Genomic DNA, 27,179 nt, shown 5'->3' on the forward strand with positions numbered 1-27,179 from the left:
GTTCGTGAGAAAAATTTAAATCATTCGAAAAAAAAAATTAATTGTTCGTTACTTAGACTAATTATTGTGATTAATTCTTATAAACTCAACTCGAAAAATTGTACTGAGAAACTAAAACTATCATTGTTCTAATTTTAAATTTTATAAGCGGGAAGTTAAGAAATTCAAAAAATTTAACAGTTCCATACGTATATTGACACAACGCTTCGAATTTAAAAATAAAAATATTTAACAAAATTCCATAAGAATTAAATTTTCAAACAATACTTTTACTACACTGTAAAAAATAGCGGAGTGCGAACGTGAATTAAATCCGGAGTACCGTTTATTTATGTAATCCCCTTAGAATGAAATTCACTCTAATGAAGAATTTATTTAAATATTGAAACTCGGGTTCGGAGTGAAATTCACTCCTGGAAGAAGATTATTTTGACATTAAAACTCTGAATCAGAGTGAATGCGGATTTAAATGAACTCTAGATCACTACGAAATCACTTCGCTGAAAAACAAACTCTTAATTTACTCCGTATGCGGTGTGAATTTTTAAAAAATTCCAGAATTCCGAGTGAATTCGGATTTAAATAAATTTGTATTCGCTCCCAATTTTTCACAGTGTAAATATTATTATCAGTATTAAGTTTTACTGTTTCTCTGGTGGAAATTTTTCGGACTTTTCTCTGAAAAACTCTGAAAAAGTTTTTAGAACCTTTGAACTGAGTTTTTCAGAGAAAATTCCGAAAAATTTCCACCAGGGTTGAGATGTACTTACTTTTGACAAAACTTTTAACAAAATCTTGAAATTCCAATTTGAAACTTTCAATTTTTTCCTTCTTCTTTGTTTGTATTCAAATAAAACGTAAATAATTTATTTATGGTCTTTATATTTTAATTCAATTATATTTATTTCAACATCATAGTGACTTATGATATATAAAAATAACAAAATTACAAAGTTATTATCAATTATTATTATTACAGATGAAAGTGACAATAATTTACTAAGTATTTAATATTCCAATAGAAAATAGAAGTAAAAAAACAAAATTTTTTAGCTTCTTTATAAATTTAATTAATTTTTTTTGTTTATTTATTAAAACCTCGATAAAGATTCACGCGAATTTCCATATTTATTTTTTATATTTGTCTGTGATATAATTGGATTTTCAGGTGCGCGGTACATTGAGTAACCACGTCTTGATAATTCTTCACCAGGTATTATTGCCGGATTCGAGTAACAAAAGTCTGTATCCAAGTCACGATTCATTCCATTTCTGTACATTAAATAATTCAAATTTTTTTCAATAACTCAGTATTTTTCATAACTTTTTTTTTTTATAAATAAATATATCATGAAAAACGGGACAGGCACAGACGAGATACTCCAAAATTTTAGGAAACATTTTTTATGATTACTCTCAATGTCTGAGTGAAAAAAACTAACCGGGGTAAAATGAATCACTACAAAAATGAACGGAAATATAAGAAAAAAATTAGTTTTTTTTTTTTTTTTTTACACAAATCAATGAATTTATTAAATATAAATGCAATTAATTCGTCTACAGTAGTTACAGAAAATTTGCGATTTTATAAGCGGGAATTTTTTTTTGAATTTTTTATTTTGCTTCGAAAAAGAATTTAAAAAAATTAAATTTATTGTAAAATAATTTGAAAAATTAATAATGAATGAAAATTAATTGTATGCATTTTTAAAAGTTAACAGGAAAAATTATTAATTGTTTACGTATCCCGTCATGCCCCGGGTTTTATTGAATATATTTTTTAATAGTAAAAAAAAAATTATATAAATATATTTTATTACAAAAACAATCCTTTTGGTATATTTATCCCATCACCATTAAAAAACATGCGAAATTTTAGGAATATTGAAAAAATTTCTACTCTGAATATCTTGAATTTTTGAATTTTTTCTGAAAAATTTATGAAGAAAAAGAAAAAGTTCAGTTGACTGTAGAGTAAAACTATTTTTAAAATTATATTAAATTTTTTCAAAGTATTCTCATATTTTTTTATACAAAAAAAAAACCCCGAGTAAAAAAAGATTGTATATAATTATATGCAATTCACATCTAAATATATATGATCAATATATAATTTATATATAATTATACGTAATTATATATAATTATACGTAATTACATATAATTATACGTAATTATATATACCATTTTTCACACATAATTTTATATATTTTTCTTTACCCGGGAATCTCAATAATTCATATATAATAATTTTATATATTTTAAAAATTAACTCACCTATTGCGTGATAAATCATTAACTTTTATAAAAAGAACAATTATCAAAGTTAAAATCAAGACAAGACAGCAGGCAACAACTCCGCAGCCTATATATAATTGCAACTGTAAATTTTCTAAATTATCCTTAGAAAAAAAAAAATACAGTAAGAAATTGTATGAATTTTTTATTCTATAAAAATATATATACAGATTCAATATTTACCATTTTTTTTTTTATAAAACACTAAAAAATAGACACTTTCAGTATAAATATATCTTAAAAAATTTTTTTTAGACTGACGTTATGAACTTTTTAAATGTACTGAAGTACTTAATATGATTCGTATAGTGATTTTACTTGATAACAATATATTTGTTATCATTATCATTACGGGCTTAATAGATAAGTTATATATATATATATATACAGTAAACTATGACTCTTTGCACGTTTTTTTAGATCATAATTAGTCGGCTGTATTTCTTTTTTTATTTATTTTTTTATCTTTTTTTTTATCATCTAAGTTTCGTCATTAATATTTAGGTGATTCATATAATAGTAATATATATATATATATATATATATATATATATATATATATATATATATATATATATATATATATATTATAAATAAAATTGCACCCATATTTTTTTCAATTTTTTATAAGTGTATTTTATTTTTTTTATGAATTGATTTATCAATTATTGGAAAAAAAATTTCAAAAATTTATTTGATATGAAACTAATGTTTGTATATATACTTATATAAAATATAAAATATGTAAAAATAATAAATAAATTTAATTAACATGAATAAATAGTTTTTTTGTCGAGATTAATCATTAATGATTGTGATTAATTGAGGTAACTAGGCGACGTTAATTGCACCGTGTGTTTGAATTAATTTTTTCGAAGGTTTGTTCATTGAAAAATACACAAAAAACGGAAGCAACATTGTCATGACTATGTACAAATAATAGGGAATTTTTCTAGTCGAGCCAAATGGAAAAAACCAAAGACCTCTTCTGGTTCCATCTCGTATATGATGACTCAAAAAACTTGTAAATACAATCCATGCATAATAATTCAGTTCATTATCACTGAGTATTTTTGATCCTAATAGAAATGTTGACCAAATAACAATTGGTATTGTTGTACAGTGAAAAAATGGTCGGTGATCTAGACGTATCGCGTCCTATAAAGTAAATAAATCAATATTATTTATTTAGTTACGGATTTATCATTTATTTGATCGGTAATTTTGAAAATTGATTAACAAATCGATGATTTTTCGGGTCATAAATTATCTGGAAGCTTAAAGACGAGAAATAAAAATTCTCAGGAAATAGAAAAAATGCATGGGAACAAAATCTCGGGAGGATTTATGTCTAGAAGGTCTACTAAATTTTTTTACAACAGTTAAAAATTTTAGTCATAGACTTGGAATTTTTTATTAAAATAGAAGTAAATAAGCGAAAAAAAAATTGATTTTTAAAATTTTTATCCCAAATAATTCCTTAGTAAGGTAAGAGTCTCAGTACCCGATCAGGGAACTAGTATTCAATCACTTCATGTAAATATATATTCATGTAAATATATATACTTAGTAAATTTTACTAGATATAGATATACAAATACATGAAGTGATCGAGTACTAGTTCTCTGATCGGGTACTGGGTTTTGACCTCAACCGAAAAATTTTTTTCGAGTAATTTAGGGTAAGAAAAAATTTTTTTAAAATAATAAAATAAAAAATGATCTTGAAGTTAGCAGACAATTAACAATTTTCCAATTTTTTTTCAACAATTTAATTAAAAAAAAAAAATATGCACATGTAGAAAATTTAAAAAACTGTACGTGCAATTTTTTGAAATAATTTTTTTTTAATAGGGTAGAAGTACCGTTTTTGGTCACTTTAGGGCGAGTTTTGGCCACTTAAAAATTTTAAATAAAATAATTATTAAAATGCGCAATGGCATAATTGATTTTTAGCATGTGTTCAAAGATACTTTTATCACACTATTACAATTAAATTTTTTTTTAATACATTTTTGTTAGTTAAAATAAAGTATTAAATGTCCAAAAATGGAGCAGTGGCCACAAATGGTACTTCTACCCAATATCGTATTTAAAAAAATCTGAAAATTGATGATTGTCTACTAACTGCTGAATGATTTAAATAAAATAATTGGTATCCTTTTAAAAATTAGGTCTTTTGCTTATGAGAGAATGTAGCTGACAATTGTAAATTTTTTTAATTGTAGAATAAATAAACAAACTAAGAAGGATAAAAATAAAAAAATGCGCATTTAGATAAAAGAAAAATCAGTTCGCGCATTTTTTTAAATTTCATTATTTAAAATTTATAAATTGTCTCATGTCTACACACATCTCACACCCTTCTTTTGCTATGATACTAAAGTTGGCAGACGTCTAATAATTTTTGGATTTTGTTTTAGACGATAAATTATAAAAAAAAAATATTTTAAAAAATTGCACCTGTAGTTTTTTAAATTTCCTACATGTGCATATTTTTAGTTTTTTTTTTTTGTAATTAATTTTTCGAAAAAAAAAATCCGAAAATTATTAATAGTCTGCTAACTTCAGGATCATTCTCTTGCTTAATATTTGAAATTGTAATTGTCCATTTACTGGACCAGTCGACTAATTTTTAATGTAAAAAAAAATAATTAGATGTAAAACGTACATTTATATGAAAACTTTTAGCTTCAATAAAATGATCGACGTCAATGAACGACGACATTGACGCGCATAATAAAATACTGATAATATTTTTAACAATAGATTCATTTAATAACAAAACAATAAATGCCCATGATAAACCAGCAACGCAACCATGAGTTAGATTGTCAATAATAGCTCGCAATAGATGATTTTTTTCATTATATTCAACTAATTTGTCACCAGTTATTGAAATTACTCCCAATAATAAACATACAATAACTTTAACTGTTTTGTAACTCATTACTTATATTATTTACTGTTCAATTGTGATATTTATTTATAAGAAAATTACTTATTTGTAAATGAAAATGTCTCTTCTTTAGGTTAGATTTCCTCAAGGAATAACTATCGTTTGAATAATGAGAAAATTTATTGTTGGGTGCAATTGAAAAATTATGAATCATTTTTTTTTTTTTTTTTTAATGGGGACAGAATTGATATTGTTGTGAGTAATTGCTAATTTGTCATATATAAAGTAACAAATATATATTTGTTAATATAAATGTGAAATAAAGGTTATCATTTATTTAAATTTAATTAATGAGTTTGAAATTTTTTAGTTATTAGTAAAAATGGTAGAGTAATTAAATGAGAGTTTTTGAAAATTCAAATAAAATAATTAAATTCAATGCTAATATCATGATATCTGATAAAAAGCGTGAATAAGTAAATAAAGAGACTTTAGAATTAAAAGTATTCAATAATTATGCGCAACAAGATGCGCGTGGGCGATTATTTTTTCGCGGGAAGTTTCCCAAATTCAAATTTAGTAATTTTTTGACGATACCGAAGTTAGCTGACATCGAATAATTTTTTAAATATTTCAAAGCGATAAATTATTAAAAAAAAAAATTGCACTTATAGTTTTTTAAATTTTCTACAAGTGCATATTTTTAATTTTTTGTAATTAATTTTCATTTATTCAAAAATTAAAAAATTTCCAACTGTCAGACACATTCACGCTCACAAAAATTTATGACTGAAGTTAGCCGACATCTAATAATTTTTGAATATTTAAAAAAATGATAAATTATGAAAAAAAAAAATATTTTAAAAATTGCACCTCTAAATTTTTTAATTTTCTACATGCGCATATTTTTAGTTTTTTTTTTTTTTTTTTAATTAAATTGTCGAAAAAAAAAACTTTCATTTTCCAGCTGTCAGATGTCCTCAGCTCTTTATTCCTTTCAAAATAAATTCCTATATCTCTGCCTGTATATAAAAATAAAAATCATCTCATCCCACTAAAAATATTTCCCGGCAGATGTCAGCTCCATAAAACCCCATAGCCCATAGGTTACCACCACCAGCGTCATCACCACCACCACTACCATCACTACCATCAACAACTCCCACCCCATAACAAGTTTTATTTTTTTCACAATAGAAAATCAAGTGCATCAACCCAATTCCGTAACCTCCAAACAAATATATAAAAAACCTATTTTTCAAAAAAAAAAAAAAAATTTCAATTACAAAACAAAATATTAAACCACAAGTGCTTAGTGCAGTATTACATATGGTGATTTTCCAGTGACTTGTGTAAAAAAAAATGCATCACAACCGCCGTAAAAAAAAACGTATAAATTATGGTGTCCGTGCCGTTGAATTATTTCGGGGTACAAAAGGTTACGGTTTCACAATATCCGGTCAGCAGCCGTGTATTTTAAGCTGCATCGTAACAGGATCACCAGCCGAACAATCAGGTCTACGTGCTGGTGATTATTTAGTTGCTGTCAATGGTTACAATGTCGCTAAATCACCTCACGATGATGTCGTTAAATTAATAGGTAATTCAAAAGGTATATTACGATTACAAATTGCCGAAAATTATTATTCTGATTCATCAGATGAAGAAGGACATCTTACTGCCCGTACAAAACCTAAATATTCTCATAAAACCCGTACTAGTAATAGTTCTAGTACTAGTACCAATAATCACAATCATAGTCACAGTCATAATCATAATCATAATTACAACCTCAACCATAGCCATACCCATACCCACAACCATAACAACAACAATATCAACCATAACAATGCTGCCACCAGCGTATCTCCCAACCCGAACAATGAAAAATTCAAATGCACTGTCGATAAGGTTGTTAATGATTTGAAAACTGGCGCCATGTTTGAATTGCCCTTCGATTCTGCCCAGACCCCGGGAACGGAAACAACGACAACGTCAACGGGAACAACAATAACAGGAACATCAACAGTCCGTCTTCCCCCACCCCCACCCCCGCAATTAAAAATGCAGTGCAGTAAAAATGGCAGCTGCCATCGTTATTTGAATTTGAAAAACAATATTTGCGATAACAATTTAGGGTTAGCGTCATGTTCGTTGCCTTGTTCACTCGCGTTAGCGCCACCCCCGTTAAACAAACGTGAAACTGAGAAAATAGTTCACCGTACAGTGGTAGGTTATCTTGGAACAATAGATATTCCGAACCAATTGCACTCTAGTATGATGATGCAGGTGTTGAAAAAATGTATCAAAAGACTGAAACAGGAAAAACGTAATCCGATAACGGTCTTACTGACGATTCACGTTACTAATATCAAACTAACGAATGCTGATAACAAAATAATTGCCGAATATCCTTCCTATCGCATAATATTTTGCAATGCGTTTTCCGATACAGACAAACAATACTTTGGAATACTGACTAAATCAACGGGTGATAGGGACGGAATCGTGTCTAATTCATGCCATGTGTTCATGATATTCAACCGGTTGATTGATCATTCCCTGCATGTCAACACGTCGAATGTCTTTGGGTTCACATGCACCAAGACAACCGACTCTATGGTTTGTCAAGAGTTCCCGGACAGTTGCATGGGACTGATTGGGGCCATACAGACCCTTTATATCGTTGATGGAAGTAATGATGAAAATGGGGGCGCTTATGGGGATGTTAGGAGACAATTGGATGCTGTATCACCGCAGCCGAGTAACGTCAGCAGTTCTACTGCACACTCGAGTAACAGCGACTCGGGGATTGGGTTCAGGGATGATTACGCTGGTAATCAGGGGGAGAGAAATGGCGATATTTTTAGGCAGCCATTTCCTGTGAGAATTGCGCTAAGGGCTGGAGGCAGTGGGACTGCGGCGGTTGGGGTTGGAAATGGGGGTGAAGGTGGCGCTAAAAGCAATGACGATAATAACGATGATGATGATGATGATGATGACGATGACGGACCGTGGATTAGAAGAACGGAACCAGAACTAGGTTGCAAGGGAATTGATGGAATCGGGTTGTATGAGGGGCGAAATATATTCGATGGGCAAAGGGAGAAATGTGGAGAGGGTAACACCTGCGTTAAAACATCTGCTGCTAAACAGTCAGTTGGTACTTCGTCTTTCTCGAGGACTATTGCTGGCATTCAACGTTCGGAGATGGAATTTTCGGTTGCTGACGGCAGTTGTTGCAGTGAAATTTTTACTATAGGTGAACCGAGTGAAGATTTTTCTTGTGATGATATGAGGGTGAGGAACAGTGAAATGTGCAATAAATTGAGCCCTAAAGTATTTAATGTTGCGAAATCGATGGTGCACAGTTTGGAAAATCTTAAGGGGGATGATGAACAATTTACTGCGTTGTTGAATTCGTTTGCGGGGAAAAGTTATGAAGCGAGACAGTGGACTAGTTTGCAGGAAATTAGGAATCTTGATGAATTTCAATCTGATTCTTTGGTATGTATTTTTTTTTGTTTAAAAAGGCTTGGGGTAAGATGGCCTGTATTTTATTTTTATTTGTAAGATAATTTAGAGCTGATAAAATTGATAGTAATTATTGATTAATTAATTGAAGAGTTTTCAGTTGTAATGCCGGAGAATAGCCAAATTTTATGATTTTTTTTTATTAAAAAAAAACAACAAGGAATAATTGTTTTTACTTTATTATCAATGCGATTTAAACATTAATTTGGGGAATAATGATTTTGAATATAATAATAAATATAGGAGATAACCGGGCACTGAGCAGACAGCCCTAAATTTTTTATGCTCCAAATTCCCATGGTAACTTTTCTTGTAATAATTTTTAAAAAATAATTTTAATCAGCAAAATTCTCGTTACGTCAGGAGCTTAATTATTTAAAAATTCCCGCGTAAATACAAAATGTCATTAAAAAAAAAACATTTTTATTTCGACGATTTTTTTTTTCGAAAACGCATAAAAAATATGAAGTATCCCGATTATTATAATTCCAGTCAGCAGAAATTAATGACAAAAAAATAAGAGCTCATTAATCTAAATCGTTTAATTAATTTTTTAGTTACGTGCAAATTTATTAAAAAAATTATCTTTAAAAAAAAACCGCGTTTAGTTTCTTCAATTCGTACTCTAGTTTGATTATCAACTCCCATCTTATCAATCTAAATATTTTTTGAAAATTATTATCCTCCTAAGAAACGAAATATCGTAAAAAAGTATCCATAGTTTATAAAATAAAATATATAAATCAATATACTGTTGAAAATTTTTCTTTTAATTTGAAGCAAATTACCGGAAGTTATTAACCACTAAACAGGTATACATATAAATTATAAATTAACATATTTATATACTTTTTTTTACATAACTTTAAATTACCAAGTGATGAATGTCTGAAAAATTAAAATCATTTTATTTAAATAATTGTTTACTTATTGACCACAAGACAATTAATTTTCAATACCATCAATTTTAAAGCTGATAGTAATTTCAAAAATTTGAATTTCTCTTCAAAATTATTTTTTTGATGCATAATTAGTTATTAATTACGATGAATTTGATAGCAAAATAAACTCGCAATTATCAAAAACTAATTACGTCTTTTAAAAAAAAATTATTACTGTATTTTAAAATTTTACATACGCAGTATTTATATATGTAGAACATATATTTTTAAATAGTCCCTTGTATTTTCATTAAAAATCCCGCTTCAATTTTTGAAATCATTAAATTAATAGTCTATTAAAAATTACTAACTTTTTTAAATTTCCCTCCCAATTATCTTTGAAAATCGATAAAATTTCATCAAGGTAAATGTTGTTAAAAATTATTTATAAATAAAGTATAATATAATAAATATACTAATGCACTTTTTTACTCTTTCCGTCTATTGAGGCCGCCATAATTTCCTGTTAGGGCTTTTAGATCATATATTACTATATAAGAGAATGTAAATGCTCCATATTCATACATTTATACACCTTTATATACCCAACACACACACATATATACACTTATACATTCATAAAATTCATACATATAAAGAATGAGAATGAAGTCACGCACACAATTATATAAATTCATTCTAAAAAGTTCATGAATTCCTTATATATATTCTTTTATGACTAACATATATTTATACACATACTCATACATACATACATTCATACATACATACATACAGACATACATACATACATACATACATACATACATACATACATACATACATACATACATACATACATACATACATGTATACATACATTCATACATGCGCACACATATATATATATGAAGAAGTGGGAGAATTTCATATACACATACTACAAAAAATTAAAATAGATTTTTCACACTCTCACATATATAAGTATATATACATATATATATTAATAAAAGAAGTATAATACCAACATTATTTTATAACATATAATACAAAGAAGTATAGCATGACGTGTCGGTAGTAGTAGTTTTGTGTGCACGCTGTCAAGCGCACGTTTAGAGTAATCTTGTCACTCTGGGCGGCGCCCGTATATTTTTTAAATTATTATTATTTATTAGTTTATTTCACTAATAAATAATTTTTCCATTCATTCAATTATTCATTAATTTATTAATTTATCAAAACACTATAAATTACTAAAAAAAATCGGTAACTAAAGTCATAGCTTTAAAAAAAGTCACCAAGTTAATGAGTGTTCTTATATTTATTTTTGTTTTCGCATTAATGTTTATGTATAGAAACAATTTCATTGTTTTTTCAAATTGTCAATTTTTTGCTGCAATTAAAACTTTTAGTTAAAGCGTTGAATTCTTGAATTTTTGAATTATTTATTTAAATAATTTAGCGGTAAATTTAAAAATATTTTGAATGTTGTGTGCTATCGGTTGTTTAAATTATTTACACATGGGATTTCCGTATTATGGATTAAAACTTTCACTATATAAACATGGAATTTTACATCAAGTCAGTATGTACTTATATTGCAAGTATTTTATTTGAATTATTTAACAAAAAAAAAAAAAAAGAATTTTCTAAATTAACTGGTAATTTAATTTTTAAAAAAATTGTTTTTACTATAAATAGATTTAAAGTGTTACAATTAAAGTCATTGAGCAAATTTAATGCCCTATTTGACCCTACATATTAGTTATATAAATTTTAATTATACATATTTATATAATTTATTTATTTTTTATTAATTCTCAGTATGAAAATTTAAAAAAATTATTTTTTAGAATAAACTAAAAGTGTTTTTATTTTATTTATAATTTTTTTATATTATTTAAAAGTTGGTAGCATATATATTTTTATTGTTGAGTAGAATAAAAAAAAATGAAAAAATAAAACGGGATTTCTTTAGTCGTGAGACAATGTTTCGGTTCGTTTCACCTGGTGAATAAGAGTCCATTGTTTGTGGTTTAATTTGTGGTGAAGAAATATATTTTTTTAAAATAAAATGGATGTGAACTCAAAGTTGTATTTTTAAACTGATAGTTTACTGTGAAGTTGATTTTTTTTTTATTTAAATAATAAAATTGGTGCTAAAAAAAAAATTATGTTCTTCGTTGAAATTTCGGTAATTTTTAAATTTAATTTTATTATTCTTTAAACTCATTGGCATGCTAATTGTTTTTACATTAGAGTTATATTTATTTTATTTAAAACATTAACTTCCGGTGAGTCATGGATTTAATTTGAAGTTAATTTATTTAATTAATTGACAGCACATGATTGGAATACGTGATAGAATTATTTTAATTTTAAATTATTTTTATTTAAATAATTGTCTTTTTTTTTTAATAAAATTGTTAATAATTAAAATTTTTTTTGAATTTTAAATTCGAAAGTGTAATTTCGCATTTTTAATTGAATTTTTTTTTTAAATTGTAGTAAAATTAATAAATAACGAGCATCCTACAGTCATTACGTGACTGTCTGAGTATTATTGTCAAATTTATAAAATATGATTTGAATTTAACTGTTTATTGAAATTCCTACTGTAAAATCAACTCTAGAATCTATTGCTTATTAGGGTGATCTAAAAAATAATAAATTTTTATTTTTTTCTCGGAAACAGGTTCAAAAGTTTCATTTAGATAAAAAAATACGCCTGTGAAAATTAGAGCTCTTAATATTAACATTAAGAGGTTCCTCATCGCACTTTTCTATTTTCCATAAGAATAACATGGAACAAATTTTTTTTACGACATTTTTAGGTAATTGAGTGCTTTACAAAAAAAGTTTCTTATCATTTTTTGATAAATCTATTTGTTCAAAAGTTATTTAAGGTTGAAGTCGAATTCATATTAAATTTTGAGATCTTTTTACTTTTCCGGCGAAACTATCAGATCTATTACAAAATATCATAGGACCTTTTTTGTATATTTTGTATATTTATTTCCAATAAAGTTTTTTCGAATTCCGCATTGTTTTCTAGTTATTTTCATTTTAATGTCAAGCTCATAAAAAAAATAGTCTTCTAATCGATTTTAAGAGCTTGACCTTTGATTTGAAGAGCTTTTAAACCTGTTTCCGAGAAAAAAATAAAAATTTGTTATTTTTTGGATCACCCTATTGCTTATATCTATTATCATTTAAATTTAATGAGACAAATCTCATCATGAATTCGCAAACTTGATTTCGAAGATTTTATAATCATGGGATTCTTAAAAAAAAAATCTACACACGGTCAAATTAAATTTTTTTAATTTTTATTACGATAGAAGACACGGCATAGACTAATTTTTTCTTATTTTCTCTTAATTATATATATAATAGTTACAGAATAATTAAAATATTCATTTATTTGAAGACAATAAATACGATCGTTTTTTTCCCGTGTAATTTAAACGTAATTTTAATGATATAGATAAATTAATTTATCTAAAAATTTGGCAATTAAAAAGAGTTTAAACCATGAAAAGGCACAAAGTCAAGTCAATACTTTTACAACGATACCAAATTTTATAACATTAACAGATGCTATCATGTAGATATGGCCGGAACAAAATTTTCCTTGTTCTCTTAACAATATAGATTAGAATATTTTATTATTTTTATGAATAAAATGAGTTTTCAAAATCTATTAATATTTAAAATATTTTTAGTACACAGAAAAAAATAAACTTTAAAAATTATAGTTTGAAATTAGAACTCGAAACCTGGGTATTAAAATCAGGAATTTTAAAATTACAAAATTTTTCCTGTATACACAACAGATTTAAATATTTATCCTACAGTTATTTACGTTTTAATTATAAATTAAAGAATTACTATTGAGAGTGTCAGTATTTACTGATCACTTTATCATTTGTATTACAGTCGGACCTCGTTATAAGACTCCTTTTGTATTTTTTATAAACCAAATATCGCGATAGTTTGAGAGAAAAACTAATAGTCTTATAACGAGATCCTACTGTATGTTATTCGTTTCTCAATTTATATACTTCATTTTTTTCCGTGTATAAAATATTGATGTCAATAAATAAATGCATTAATTTTATTATTTAAATATTAAATGTCGATCCCCAGATAAAATATTCTCGACAAAATATCCTCGGACAAAATAATAAAATATCCCTGGACAAAATACCCGTGAAAAATATTATTGCATTTTTTGAGAAATTCCTTTATTTTTTATCATTTATATATATTGGGATATTTTGTCCGGGGACCATAACGCATAGAACCATTATTTGTTACCAAAGGTATGATAAAAATTACTGAATGGTAATTAATACTATGAATTCATTTGGAAAATTTGTATATCATTACTTTCTTATTACTATTTAATTGGTATTCTTTATTGATACAATATAAATTTTTATTGAAATTATATTTAATTATTGTTAAATAATGAGTAATATATTTAATTATACGATTCAACGATTTTTATTATGAAAAAATTATGCATCTGAAGATCGGAACGTTTTTCGCGCAACGAAAATGAAAAAAATTTATATAATTTGACTACTCAAGAGGTAATTTCGGAGGTTGGGGGTGGCCTAAGGTTTTCGGCTGACATATCAGTATCTCTATGCGAAACATTTTAGAAATCTATTTTTATTCTCCATTTATTTTTTTCGTTGTGCGAAAAACGTTCCGATCTTCAGGTACATAAAAAATTTTAACAGTAACTAAAGGTATACATTTATATATTAAATATTATACAATATGCAAAAGTTACTGTCTGTATAATAACTTATATAAATCAAATTAATAGAATAGTATTAAGTATTACACGGCAACTAAAGATTACTATGCAATTCGTGATTTTTCCGAAGCAGAACGATAAAAATTAATGCGCATTAGAGATATCGTTTAAAAATATATATTACAAATTGAGTAATTTTTAGCCATAGAAGGCATCGGGCCGATAGATCGAAATTAGGATTCGCACGCGGAAGATCAGGGTTCGAATCCCGCCCGTGCCAAATTTAAATAATTTTAAAAATACGCTGATGGTAGTTTGAGATTCCATAGCAAATTTACACCAACACCAAAACTCACCGCAAATATTAATCATGTCAATAATAATAATAATAAAAAGTTGTAAAATGAATAAAAATTTAACCCTTAAGTGACACACGTCTGCAAAATGACGTATCATACGGTAACATTTTGACCACAGCGTAAAAAATGACCAATACTCCAAAAAATGACCAATGCTATTAACCTCGAGTACGAAAGAGGAAAAAGTTACATCCATTCTTAAGTTTTTCATTTTTATTTCTTCTTAAGTTCAAAGGATAAAAAAATTTCTCGGTTTTAGTTTTTAAAAAAATTTCAGGACCTGAAAAAAATTTATAAAAATTTTAGTTACAAAAAAATCTATAAGATTTTCATATTTTTTATATTATTTATAAAAAATATAATAATTTTTTTCTTGCTAAATATTTTTATTTTTTCTACTTTTTTTTTGCAGCAATATGGAAGTACAGATTCCTGTGATAAAGAAGATAATAATTATGGTGTACATACATGGGCATCAGGATTTGAAAAATTATTAAAAGATCCTGTTGGCTTACAAACTTTTGCTGTAAGTTAATTAAAAAAATATGAATAACAATTTCTTATCATTAATGGATTAATTAATTAATTTATTTATTTAAAATCAGGAATTTTTAAAAAAAGAATTCAGCCATGAAAATATATATTTTTGGGCAGCTTGTGAGCGATACCGTAATACAGAAGATATTACAAATAGACGTACATTAGCATGGAAAATTTATCAACGTCATCTATCAACGACAGCCGCCGAGCCAGTTAATGTTGATAGTCATGCAGCTGGACAAATAACGCAAGAATTAATTAATTATGCTCCTGCAGATCTTTTCCTACAGGTAATAATCATTTTTATGACAAATAACAGCAACTTATTATTATTATTTTTCATTACGCAGTAAATTATTAGTCATTATTTTAAATCATTTGATCATGATTATTTTGTTGGAATCAAATGATTATATTTTTTTCCATTGCGTTATAAAATTATTAAATGTATAAGTAATGGAATTCATATTAAATTTCAAAATTTATTTTTTTTTAATAATTAAATATAATTTTTTTCTTTTTATTTCTGTTTTATTTGAGGATAATTTAAATAATTATTTAATTATCAAGGCTATAGATGGATAAATAGAATGACAGCTAAATAAAACGGTTTGTTTTTGTCCTTAATGTTACAGTTGATAAAATTATTTACTGGACTGTCGAATGCAGGAGTAAAAAATTATAAATTTTTTTTTTTAAATTACAATTTTTAGACATAAAATTTTCTTTATCTAAATTTTGTAAATTAAAAAAACGTGTTTTTGTTTTTAGTAAAAAAAATTCTGAAAATGTATTTAAATTTTTTACCCAGGGGTCGATTTTTCGCATATTTATTATAGAATTTTTTATAGTTACTATAATTATTTTTTTATTGACAGTAATTTTTTTATATCAAAATTTCGAAATTTGACTGATAAAAATTTGAAACTTAATTATTAGATAATTAAAATTATTAATTAATAAAACGATCAACCTGCAGTTACTACGTGACTGCCCAAATATTACTACTAAATTTATAGAATGCGCAGAAAAAAAGGATTTCTTGCCGCAAAAAATTTTAATTTCCACCAAGAAATTTTATGCATTATGAATTAAATACAAAAATTGTCTTGGGGCGAGAAAATATTTTTTTGGTCAAGAAATAATTCCTTACACCGAGTAATTTTTTCTAGTTCTAAATAAATTTTTGTTTTCCATTTACAATGCAAAAAATTTATTGGGGTAAGTAAAAATTTTCTTTAGGCGAGTAAAGATTTTTTGTGTCAATGAATCCTTTTTTTTTTCTATCCACACTTTTTTGGCTTTGAGAAGCTTCCTAAAACCAAAAGGGAGTATAAAAATCTGTCATTTTGGAATAAGTAACGCAATATAAATAATATAGCTATATATTTAGTGACATTCAGTCATATTTAGTGACAGAATAATTAAAGTATTAATTTATTTAAAGAAAATAAATACGATCGTCTTTTTTCCCGCGTAATTTAAATGTAATTCGAATGATATAGATAAATCTATTTATCTCAATACTTGGCAATTAAAAAGAGTTTAAACTATGAAAAGGCACAAATTCAAGTCAAGACCTATCTAATGATATCAATTTCAATAACATTAACCAATTCTATCATATAGATATGGCGGGAACAAAATTTTCCTTATTGTCTTAATAATATAGATGATAATTATCGTAACTAAAAAAAAGTCAAAATTAATATTTGAAAAAGTTAATAAAGAGTTCAATATTGTCTACTTTCTTTCAAAAAACAACAAAAATAAATGTAGTGTAAAGTAAAAACAAAAAAAAATAACTTTTTTTCTTATTTGTATGGAGTAGAAATTTTTTCTAAATTAAAAAGAAATTTATTCATTAATTTTGGAGTAAAAAATTTTTTTTTAAATTTACAACTTTTTATTTCTGCACTTCAACTCTACATTAATTTTAACAAGCAAAATTTATATACATTTCATTGATAGAAACATGTAAAAAAAAAAAAAAAAATTAGTTCATTTAACTCACGGACATTTTCATTAAATTTATTGAACTGTAGCCTTAATAATTAATTATCATATGATTTATTATTATTTATTTTATTTACGTTATTTTGTTTTGTTTTGTTTTTTAAAAAAATAGGCACAAAAACAAGTTTTTAATTTGATGAAATTTGATAGTTATCCACGTTTTTTACGATCTGATTTGTATCGTAATTGTTTAGAGACTGGTAGTAGTGTTGTAAGTACAGAAGACTGTGATTTAGCTCTTACTAATTCACCAAGTGTTAAATTAAAAAAAAGTCATTCAGATGCTGAAGACAGACGTAGGAAATCCATATTACCTTGGAATCGTAAAAATAGGTATCATATTTTTTTTTATTTTTACCTGTCACTGTTAAAAATTTTCCTTAAATATCTGCAAATTACTTTAAGTTATCAACAAATTAATATCAGTCATAAATATCACATAGATCATATATTTTTAAATACTTACCTCATTTTTTTATTTAAGAGTTTCCTTTAAATTTTTAAATTATCAATAAATTGATATTTATATAAAATTAATAAATTTTCCTCACAATTTTCTTTGAAAATCCAGCAAAATTTTTAACAGCGACGTATAGATTTCCAAAATTATTATTTATTATTGTAAATATATATTAAAAAAATATTTATTTATTCAGGTCTAAATCAAAAGACAGAGGAGAGAGTGAATACAACAAAATACCGACGCGCGTTGAACCAATTTACAAAAGTTTTTCATCAATAAAACGTGATAATGAAGGCAATAATACTAGTAATAATAATAATAATAATAATAATAACAACAGTAATTACAATAATAATGATGACAATATATCGATATCAAGTAGCCGATCATCGTTAGCGTCGTGGGATTTAGCGTTACGTCAATCATTCAGTAAACATGTAAGTGAATTTATTTATAAAAATATTTATTATTAACTAATTTTTTTTTGTGTTGGAATTTTGCTACTGAAATTACAAATTTATGTAATTATAATTTTTTTTTTTTTTAAGGAAACCGCCATTTTTATAAAAAAATTTAAGTATTATATTGAAATTTAAATGTTACCTTTTTTTTTAATAGCAGATAAATTATTCTGCAATAAATTTAATTTATTTAATTAATTAGTATTTTTTATCACACAAGACGTTTTTTTTATGTAAATTAAATTTTTTTTTTTTCCAGAATTTAAAATAATTTTTATATCAAAGTATTAAAAATAAACAACTTTTTTTTACGTTACTATATACAATTTAATATGAGAATTTGATACCGTAATATTATAGCTGACAGCAAAAAAAAATTTGAAGATGTCAATTTAAAATGGGAGATCTTAAAAAAATTTATTTACGATTATTTAAAATTTATTTTAATCCTTTATGAATTAGCTGACAACTATAGGACTGAAATAGATATTTTTTTTATTTGTGTGATTTATAGCGAGTTAAAATTATTGGAATGTTATTTTGTAAAAATATTTTTATAAAGATTTTATAGCCGCGTGAATGTTATTTGATATGTAGTATAAAAATATTTACTGAATATTCTAAATATAAATGTAAACAGAAAAACAAGTTCGTAAGTATAATGGCGGTTTCCTATAAAATAATTTTATTAATAATTGAAATAAAATATATATGAGAGTGGGTAAAAAAAAAAATGTTTTTTGAAAAAAAATAAAAATTTATGTCTTGCGGTGTCCCTCTAGTAATTTCTAATTGATAATGAGTATACATTTTTTATTTTAAGGGCATATATTTTTTTTTTAACTGAATTTTGAACTTATCTGAAAATTCCCGAATATGCCTGATTTTTATAAAACAAAAAAAAAAGGAACAGCAGAAGTTCTAATTTTGACAACGAGAGTAAAAATAAAAAGTATCAATTTTTTTAGTGATAATTAATGGCCTACAAAAAAGGCCCTCGACATTTCGTCATAAGTTTGATAGTTTCTCCAAAAAAGTCAAATAATATCAAAATTAATTGTACTTTAAATTTTAACTTCAAAATACTTATGAACGAGTAGATTTATCGAAAAATGATAAGAGACCTTTTTTGTAGAGCGTTCAATTTTGTACAAAAATGTGTATTTGTCTATTCAATCTATTGATGTGTTAACGAGTTAGAAAAACTCAAAGTTTAAAAAAAGATTTTCCCGCGTTTTCTAAATGGGGAATCGAATTTTTTCACGAGCTACGTTTGTAAACAAGACAGAATTTTTTTTCTTGCGTGAAAATTTTTCATTTGTGATAAACTATGATTCTTCCACAAGCACCTAAAAAAAAATTTGTTGCTTTAAAATGACCCACTCTAATATAAATATATATTATTTTAATTGATAAAAAATAAGCGAATGATTTTTGTGTGTAATTTTTTTTTGTCTTTTGATTTTTTTCTTTTATTTAAAAAAAATTTTTTGTTGCTATTGTGTTTTACTATTAATAATAATTATAGTCCGTTGCATCATACGATGGACAAAATGATAAAAAAGACGTACATAGCAAGTGTACGGGACTATGTCGTGTGATATTACCTGATGGATCTACAACAGTAGTACCTACAAGTCAAACAGAGACTATTAAAGATGTGATAACACGTCTACTAGATAAACGAGCTTTGAAATATTTGAATTACGATGTTCTCATACTAGCCACCGACGAGGTCAGTTTAATTAAAAATAATAAACATCAGCACTTAAAATAAATAACAATCATTCACCTCCGCACTTATTTTAAATTTATTTACCATCGAATTTTAAAACTTAATAAATTTCAGCCAAATAAAATCATCAGCATAAATATAAAAATAATAAATTATCTCGATAATTTTATCTAAAGTGTCTCATATATTTTCTTGATAAAAATAAATTATTTAGTATGAGAAATTCAAAATATTTCGTATCAATTTTAATACGAGTATTTAAAATTTTAAAGCTTTAGTTTAAACTAAATTTAGCAACGGCGCGAAAATATTCAAATTTAAAAAATTTAATTAATTTCTAATATTTTACAAGTTAATCAAATAATTTTATTTTTAAATTTGGTATTTTCGCGCCATTATTTGATTTAGTCCGAACTAGAGACTTTTCAAGTGTACTCTGAAAAAAATAATACATATTTTTTTTTAATTTTAATTTAAATAATTACAGTGTAATTAATAATAATTAGCACACTGTCATTGCATGTGAATGGCTTTTATAGTAAATAACTTATAGGACTGGAATTTTTTTTTTTTAAATAAAACGCACGCACGCATTATTTACTAATAAACTATAATATATTTTTAAAATTCACATGCTTTATTATTGGACGTAGATAAGTAAAAACGTGTCAACTTACATAGACGTCATTTTGAAAAAATTGAGTTTAAAATTTTTCGAAATCATTCGAGCACAAATTGCTTCCATGTGCGTTTATTAATAAATTTTCGACAAAAAAATATAATAGTTTGAGGATCTAAAATAAGCAGACCCATAAAAAATGAACCAAAATTTTGTATTACGAAATATAAAATAGCCGATCTAATTTTCAAAAAAGTTTCATAAGACTTGACTTGGTTTTTCAAAATTACTAATCATACTTGTCTATTAAATCCAATTAATCTCAAGTAAATTGACACTGTACTGCTAAAATAATTACAGCAGAAATATTTTAACGTAAAAAGTTAATTAATAAAAAATTATAAACTTGTAATAAGAAAAGTTTATTTATTATTTGTTGCAATAACGTAGCAAATTACTTGAATTTTAATTATAATTAATGACTGGCCCTCTGCAATCTAGTATTTAAACTCCCGTTACTTGACTTGATTTTACAAAAAGTTTTATCCCAGATAATTTATTTGTCGACGATTTTTTTATTTCGTGATTTAAAAAAATTTTTTCCCGCTGAACTCGAAAAAATTTTTAGTTACTAGGGAATCATTTGGTACAAAAACATCAAAAATTGATTTTTTGTGGGCTGACACGTTACTGCTTATCTACGCCCAATTACGTTAAGTGTAATATCAATGATAGTAATTTAAATGACGTTTCAGTTGATGAATTTAAAGTACTCGTCATCGGTATTAGCAGGCCAAGAAGTTGAAGTAGTACCCGCAAAAGTATTAAAAGTTGATTTGCCATCACGACGTATTATAACTGTCGTCGCACATAGAGGACGTACATTAAAAGAAGTATTGAGGCCATTATTAAATAAATATGGTTTTAAATTAGAATTAATAACGATATGGGGCGATGGACATCCGATATCACTAGATATTCCTGCTATCAATGCACCCGCGAGACTTGTTCTTACTTCAAACAACGAAGGTAAATATTTTAGTTTTGATAAAACAAAATTTATCTACTTGGAATTAAATAAGTCACGGTTATTTTCAAAAAATATTTAGATTGATAAGATGGGAGTTGATAATTAAACTAGAGTACGAATTGAAGAAACTAAACGCGGTTTTTTTAAAAGATAATTTTTTAAATAAATTTACACGTAACTAAAAAATTAATTAAACGATTTAGATTAATGAGCTCTTATTTTTTTGTCATTAATTTCTGCTGACTGGAATTATAATAATCGGGATACTTCATATTTTTTATGCGTTTTCGAAAAAAAAAATCGTTGAAATAAAAATGTTTTTTTTTTTAATGACATTTTGTATTTACGCGGGAATTTTTAAATAATTAAGCTCCTGACGTAACGAGAACTTTGCTGATTAAAATTATTTTTTAAAAATTATTACAAGAAAAGTTACCATGGGAATTTGGAGCATAAAAAATTTAGGGCTGTCTGCTCAGTGCCCGGTTATCTCCTATATTTATTATTATATTCAAAATCGTTATTCCCCAAATTAATGTTTAAATCGCATCGACAATAAAGTAAAAACAATTATTCCTCATTGTTTTTTTTTAATAAAGAAAAATCATAAAATTTGGCTACTCTCCGGCATTACAACTGAAAACTCTTCAATTAATTAATCAATAATTACTATCAATTTTATCAGCTCTAAATTATTTTGCAAATGAAAATAAAATACAGGCCATCTTACCTCAAGCCTTTTGAAATAAAAAAAAATACATACTAAAGAATCAGATTGAAATTCATCACGATTCCTAATTTCCTGCAAACTAGTCCACTGTCTCGCTTCATAATTTCTTCGCCATTACAACAGAAAAAATGTTATTAATAAATTTATTAATAATTATTTTAAAATTAATTTAGATTTTCAACGAGACGCACCAAGATGTCAGGATAATATTCCGCAGGGACAAACGACATTAGACGAAATAACAAACAAAGTATTCGAAGAATTATTAGTGGGTAAAAGTGCTAATAAATATCAAAGTGAAGGTTCTTGTAAGGTAAATTTATTACTTAATTAATTATTTATTACTAGTAATTAATCAATTTATTAATTCCTGAATTAATTTTTTATTCAGTCGGATGATCAGCGATCAGAGGGATCATCGATTCTGTCAAATAAATTTTTTTCCCGTGATCTGGCATTGTCGGGAAAGAAAAAATCTAAATCTAAGAGCAGTAATTTAAGTGAGAAAAGTAATTCCGATTGTACTGGCGATGACAGCGCAGCTCAATCTACTCGTTCGCATGCACCTTTAATTGCTAAATGGCGCAATGGCGTTAAATTACAACTACCTGGACGATTTGATGGTGATGGTAAATTTTATTTATTCTAATAGTTAATGCCACTAATTATTTTATTTATAAATAAATAATGACTTAATAAATTTATTATTTATTAAAATTCTTTTTATAAGTAAAGAGTAAAAATATTTTCAAGGCAATAAATTAATCGTTAGAGTGGTCGTTAAATTAAATTTTATCAGACGTCCCATAAAAAGCTTCTTTTAAGTGAAAAAATACCTGGGGATTTTTTTTCAAGTAAAAAGAACACGTGCCTCAGAAATCAAATTTCATTTTTCGATACGATCGCGGTTTTTTTTAAATATCTCATGAAATATGCAGATTGAAGAAAAAAATCATGGGAACAATTTTGTAGGGAATTAAATTCTCTATAAAAAAGGTCATGTTCATTTTTTTCATAAAATGTGTATTTATGAAGATATTTTTAAAAAACTTTTCTAAGCTCTTATGAATTGAGCGTTTTAAGGATTACAATTACAAGTGTTGAAAATAAAATTTTTCTAAGTATATAGAAACTATAACAAGCATTAATCCATTGATATGTTACGAGTTACGAAGTCTATATTTAATAAAAAATGTTATTTTTAACATTCGTAAGACTAAATGCTCGATTGATAAGATCTAAAATAGTTTTTTTAAAATATCTTCGTAAATACACATTTTATAAAAAAAATGGATATGACCTTTTTTATAGAGAATTTAATTCCCTACAAAATTGTTCCTATGATTTTTTCCTTTAATCTGCATATTTCGTGAGATATTTAAAAAAAACCGCGATTGTATCGAAAAATGAACTTTGATCGTCCGAGGCACGTGTTCTTTTTACTTAAAATAAAAAAAAAAACCAAATTCCCCAGGTATTTTTTTACTAAAAAGAAGCTTTTTATATAGGACGCCTGAGAAAATTGAATTTAACGACCGTTCTATTAATTATGATTTTTGATTGACTTATTAAATAAACGAGCAACCTGCAGTCAGTGACTGCCCAAATATCACTACTAAATTTATAAAATACGCAGATAAAAAGGATTTCTTGCCGCAAAAAATTTTAATTTGCACCAAAAATTTTATGCATTATCAATTAAATACAAAAATTGTCTTGGGGCGAGAAAAGATTTTTTTGGTCAAGAAATAAATCCTTGCACCGAGTAATTTTTGATAGTTCTAAATAAATTTTTGTTTTCAATTCACAATGCAAAAAATTTATTGGGGTAAGTAAAAATTTTCTTTAGGCGAGTAAAGATTTTTTGTGTCAATGAATCCTTTTTTTTTCTATCCACACTTTTTTGGCTTTGAGGAGCTTCCTAAAACCAAAAGGGAGTAGAAAAATCTGTCATTTTGGAATAAGTAACGCGATATAAATAATATAGACATATATTCAGTGACATTCAGTCATATTTAGTGACAGAATAATTAAAGTATTAATTTATTTAAAGAAAATAAATACGATCGTCTTTTTTCCCGCGTAATTTAAATGTAATTCGAATGATATAGATGAATCTATTTATCTCGATACTTGGCAATTAAAAAGAGTTTAAAGTATGAAAAGGCGCAAATTCAAGTCAATACCTATCTAATGATACCAATTTCAATAACATTAACTAATTCTATCATATAGATATGGCGGGAACTAAATTTTCCTTATTCTCTTAATAATATAGATTATCATAACTTTTTTTTTTATTACAGAATTGTATGAAGGATTAAAAAGAGCGCAAAGGTCAAGATTGGAAGATCAAAGAGGAACTGAAATTAATTTTGAACTTCCAGATTTTTTAAAGGTAAATTTTTTTTTTTAAATAAAATAAATAATTTAACAAAAATATATGATAATTTTACTGTATGATCATAAATTTTTTTAAAAACTTCGAGTGGTCTTACGAAATTAAAATTTTTTTTTGTATGAAATTACAAAAAGTTATGATTAATTTATTAAAGAAAAAAAATTTTGATTAATTTCAGGATAAAGAAAATAATAAAAGTAAAGATGAAAAAAAATTACGACGTGCGCGTCTGACAGTATCAGCAAATTGCGACCCCACAACAAAATTTTACAACGACGTGTCATCAAGTGAAAAAAAACAAAATCCATCATCAAGTTTATTAAAAGACAGCGTTAATAAATTAAGTGAATCTCGTATTATTAATAAAAGTACAATAAATAATTATCCCCAGTCTCCATCATCGTCGTCGTTGTCTCTATCAGTATCCGATCAACATAAAAATTCTATGCTGGAAAGCAGTACAAATAGAACAACAAATCTTGACAATTCGTTGACAAATTTAGACGTGACACTTGAAGATGCTGACAAGACAATTATTGACAACAGTAATTGCAAGTTGACTTGCAAAAGTATCGAGTCTTCACCGACTGGTAATACGTCGATGTTATCAATGTCAATGTCAATGTCAATGTCTGCGTCATCTACGTCGTCATCGTCAGGATTAATGGAGTCGCCATCGACGTCACCAACAAAATTATTAAAGCCACCGCCTTTGCCGCCAAAACCTAAGGGTTTATTAACGAACGCCGCTAAAACAAATCATTTGTTATCAATGAAAAATAATACGAGAACTACGACAATTACCAGTGACTCAAGTGAGAATAAAAATATTTTTTAATTTTTTATAAAAAAATTTTGAGGCTTCTGAACAAATTATATTTTTTTATTTTTTTTTTTTACAAAAGTGATTATTTAAAATTTTTATTAATAAGTTGAGAAATTTAATTGTGATGTGATGATAAATAATTAATATTTATACAAGTAGAGTTGGGAATAAAAAAGAAACGGGTATGTAGGGCCACAGTGTTCTATATATCGTCTATTGTTAAATAAAAAATCGACTACTTTACTTTTATTCTTTCTCATTTTGAATTTGTTTATGGATATGAAACAAGTTGCTCTGACGGACGTTTCGGGCGCACATTCTTTTTATGGACCATGTGAAAAATATTCTTATTTCATTTTTTAAGTGCCCGTGAGATTTATTTCTATCGAAAATTTTTACATATCATCAAAGTCTACTGGCGATTAAATTAATAAATAAATATAGATAATTTTTTAAAAATTATAAAACAAAATTACTAACGGAATTTAAAAATCGTTAAATAAAAAACACATCGCTGATAATAAATCTAGATATATAATCACTTGCAACTCTTGACTAATCAACGGCAATCTGCTAAAAAAATTTAAGAAAAAATTATCAATTTAATTTTTTTATCGTTTTTAAAAAAAAATAACGCCGTCAACAAAAGTATCATCTCAACTTATTAATGAACATTTATCTCCAAAATCTAACTTGAAAAATAAATAATAATTATTAAATCACAAAAAAAACCTCGAGCGTACATTCAAATAATAAATTATCGCAATAAAAAAAGTCCTCCTTATACATATAAATCATGTCTATTTAAATTTCGTCGTTGCAATAATCAGTAAAATATAAACATCCAATAATTATCAATCAGTTAATTAATATTAATTATTTTTTCTACATAACTATTGTCTCAATTGACGTATTTGTATACAATATTACTCATCATACTTTTACGTTGTTAAATAAATTACAAACTAATTTATATTTTATAATATCATTAATTAATAACAATAATTAATAAAAAATATTCAAATATATATTTATATATACATATAATTGTTATTATTACCATACTACAATAATTAATATTTTAAATAATATATATCAATAACAAAAATATAATTTATGAAATTAAAATTTTTACTTTTACAAAATCTAAATCTTTAAACTGATAATTTAAACTTGATAATAACCATTAATTATTTATTATAAAAATTTATCACGTCTACTAAAATTTATTTATTTAAAAAAATTTACAATTTGAATTCTCCCTCATATTTAATAAATTACATTTATTAAATTTATCATTAATCAATTCATATTTTTTTTATTCCCCACAATTTATTAACTAATCAATCAATAAAATCATTAATTAATCACCCAGTTAAATAATTATATTAAAAATTAATACGATACTGGAGTTAGCCGTCTAATAATTTTTGAATTTTTTTTCAAACCGACAAATTACAAAAAAAAAATATTAAAAAAAAATTACACCTGTAGTTTTTTGTCTTTTCTACCCGTGCATTTTTTTTTTTTTTTTTTTTTTTAATCGATTTGTTAAAAGAAATTTCGATTGTCTTCTAACTTCAGGATCAAAAATAAAAAATTTTATGATACTGAAGT

The 27,179-nt window shown here is 25.6% G+C and overlaps 3 protein-coding genes across 5 annotated transcripts; 1 reads left to right on the top strand and 2 right to left on the bottom strand.

The window, feature by feature from the left end:
• Positions 1 to 879: 879 nt before the first annotated feature.
• On the bottom strand, positions 880 to 2,806 carry LOC130678138 (uncharacterized). The gene is made up of 3 exons (XM_057485130.1): positions 2,482 to 2,806; positions 2,278 to 2,402; positions 880 to 1,272 (listed from the first exon to the last, which is right to left on the bottom strand). Exons 1-3 carry the CDS (start codon positions 2,482 to 2,484, stop codon positions 1,092 to 1,094), a joined length of 309 nt encoding a protein of 102 aa, XP_057341113.1. The 5' UTR covers positions 2,485 to 2,806; the 3' UTR covers positions 880 to 1,091.
• A 98-nt stretch (positions 2,807 to 2,904) lies between these two features.
• Positions 2,905 to 5,650, bottom strand: LOC130678155 (transmembrane protein 267). The gene is made up of 2 exons (XM_057485179.1): positions 4,969 to 5,650; positions 2,905 to 3,456 (listed from the first exon to the last, which is right to left on the bottom strand). The coding sequence occupies exons 1-2, from the start codon at positions 5,245 to 5,247 to the stop codon at positions 3,130 to 3,132; spliced, it is 606 nt and encodes a 201-aa protein (XP_057341162.1). The 5' UTR covers positions 5,248 to 5,650; the 3' UTR covers positions 2,905 to 3,129.
• Positions 5,651 to 6,297: 647 nt separating this feature from the next.
• LOC130678146 (regulator of G-protein signaling loco) lies at positions 6,298 to 26,545 on the top strand. Of its 3 annotated transcripts, none has more exons than XM_057485153.1 (11): positions 6,298 to 8,703; positions 15,154 to 15,267; positions 15,347 to 15,571; positions 17,410 to 17,630; positions 17,954 to 18,197; positions 19,750 to 19,956; positions 21,331 to 21,604; positions 22,509 to 22,648; positions 22,727 to 22,958; positions 24,642 to 24,733; positions 24,915 to 26,544. In XM_057485153.1, exons 1-11 carry the CDS (start codon positions 6,559 to 6,561, stop codon positions 25,572 to 25,574), a joined length of 4,554 nt encoding a protein of 1,517 aa, XP_057341136.1. In that variant the 5' UTR covers positions 6,298 to 6,558; the 3' UTR covers positions 25,575 to 26,544. The 3 variants fall into 3 exon arrangements, with proteins under 3 accessions (XP_057341136.1, XP_057341145.1, XP_057341127.1); XM_057485144.1 differs by having other exon boundaries at positions 6,299 to 8,703; positions 22,727 to 22,964; XM_057485162.1 differs by lacking the exon at positions 19,750 to 19,956 and having other exon boundaries at positions 22,727 to 22,964; positions 24,915 to 26,545.
• The last annotated feature ends 634 nt before the right edge of the window (positions 26,546 to 27,179 follow it).

The sequence above is a fragment of the Microplitis mediator genome, chromosome 1 (assembly GCF_029852145.1).
Source record: "Microplitis mediator isolate UGA2020A chromosome 1, iyMicMedi2.1, whole genome shotgun sequence".
NCBI lineage: Eukaryota > Metazoa > Arthropoda > Insecta > Hymenoptera > Braconidae > Microplitis > Microplitis mediator.

Coding starts and splice junctions, on each gene's coding strand:
- LOC130678138 (XM_057485130.1), bottom strand. Junction 1,273..2,277: donor AATGATTTATCACGCAATAG/GTGAGTTAATTT, acceptor TTTAATGTACAG/AAATGGAATGAATCGTGACT.
- LOC130678155 (XM_057485179.1), bottom strand. CDS start 5,247: ATGAGTTACAAAACAGTTAAAGTTATTGTATGTTTATTATTGGGAGTA. Junction 3,457..4,968: donor CTAAAAGTTTTCATATAAAT/GTACGTTTTACA, acceptor TTTACTTTATAG/GACGCGATACGTCTAGATCA.
- LOC130678146 (XM_057485144.1), top strand. CDS start 6,559: ATGCATCACAACCGCCGTAAAAAAAAACGTATAAATTATGGTGTCCGT. Junction 17,631..17,953: donor CCTTGGAATCGTAAAAATAG/GTATCATATTTT, acceptor TTATTTATTCAG/GTCTAAATCAAAAGACAGAG. Junction 18,198..19,749: donor GTCAATCATTCAGTAAACAT/GTAAGTGAATTT, acceptor TAATAATTATAG/TCCGTTGCATCATACGATGG.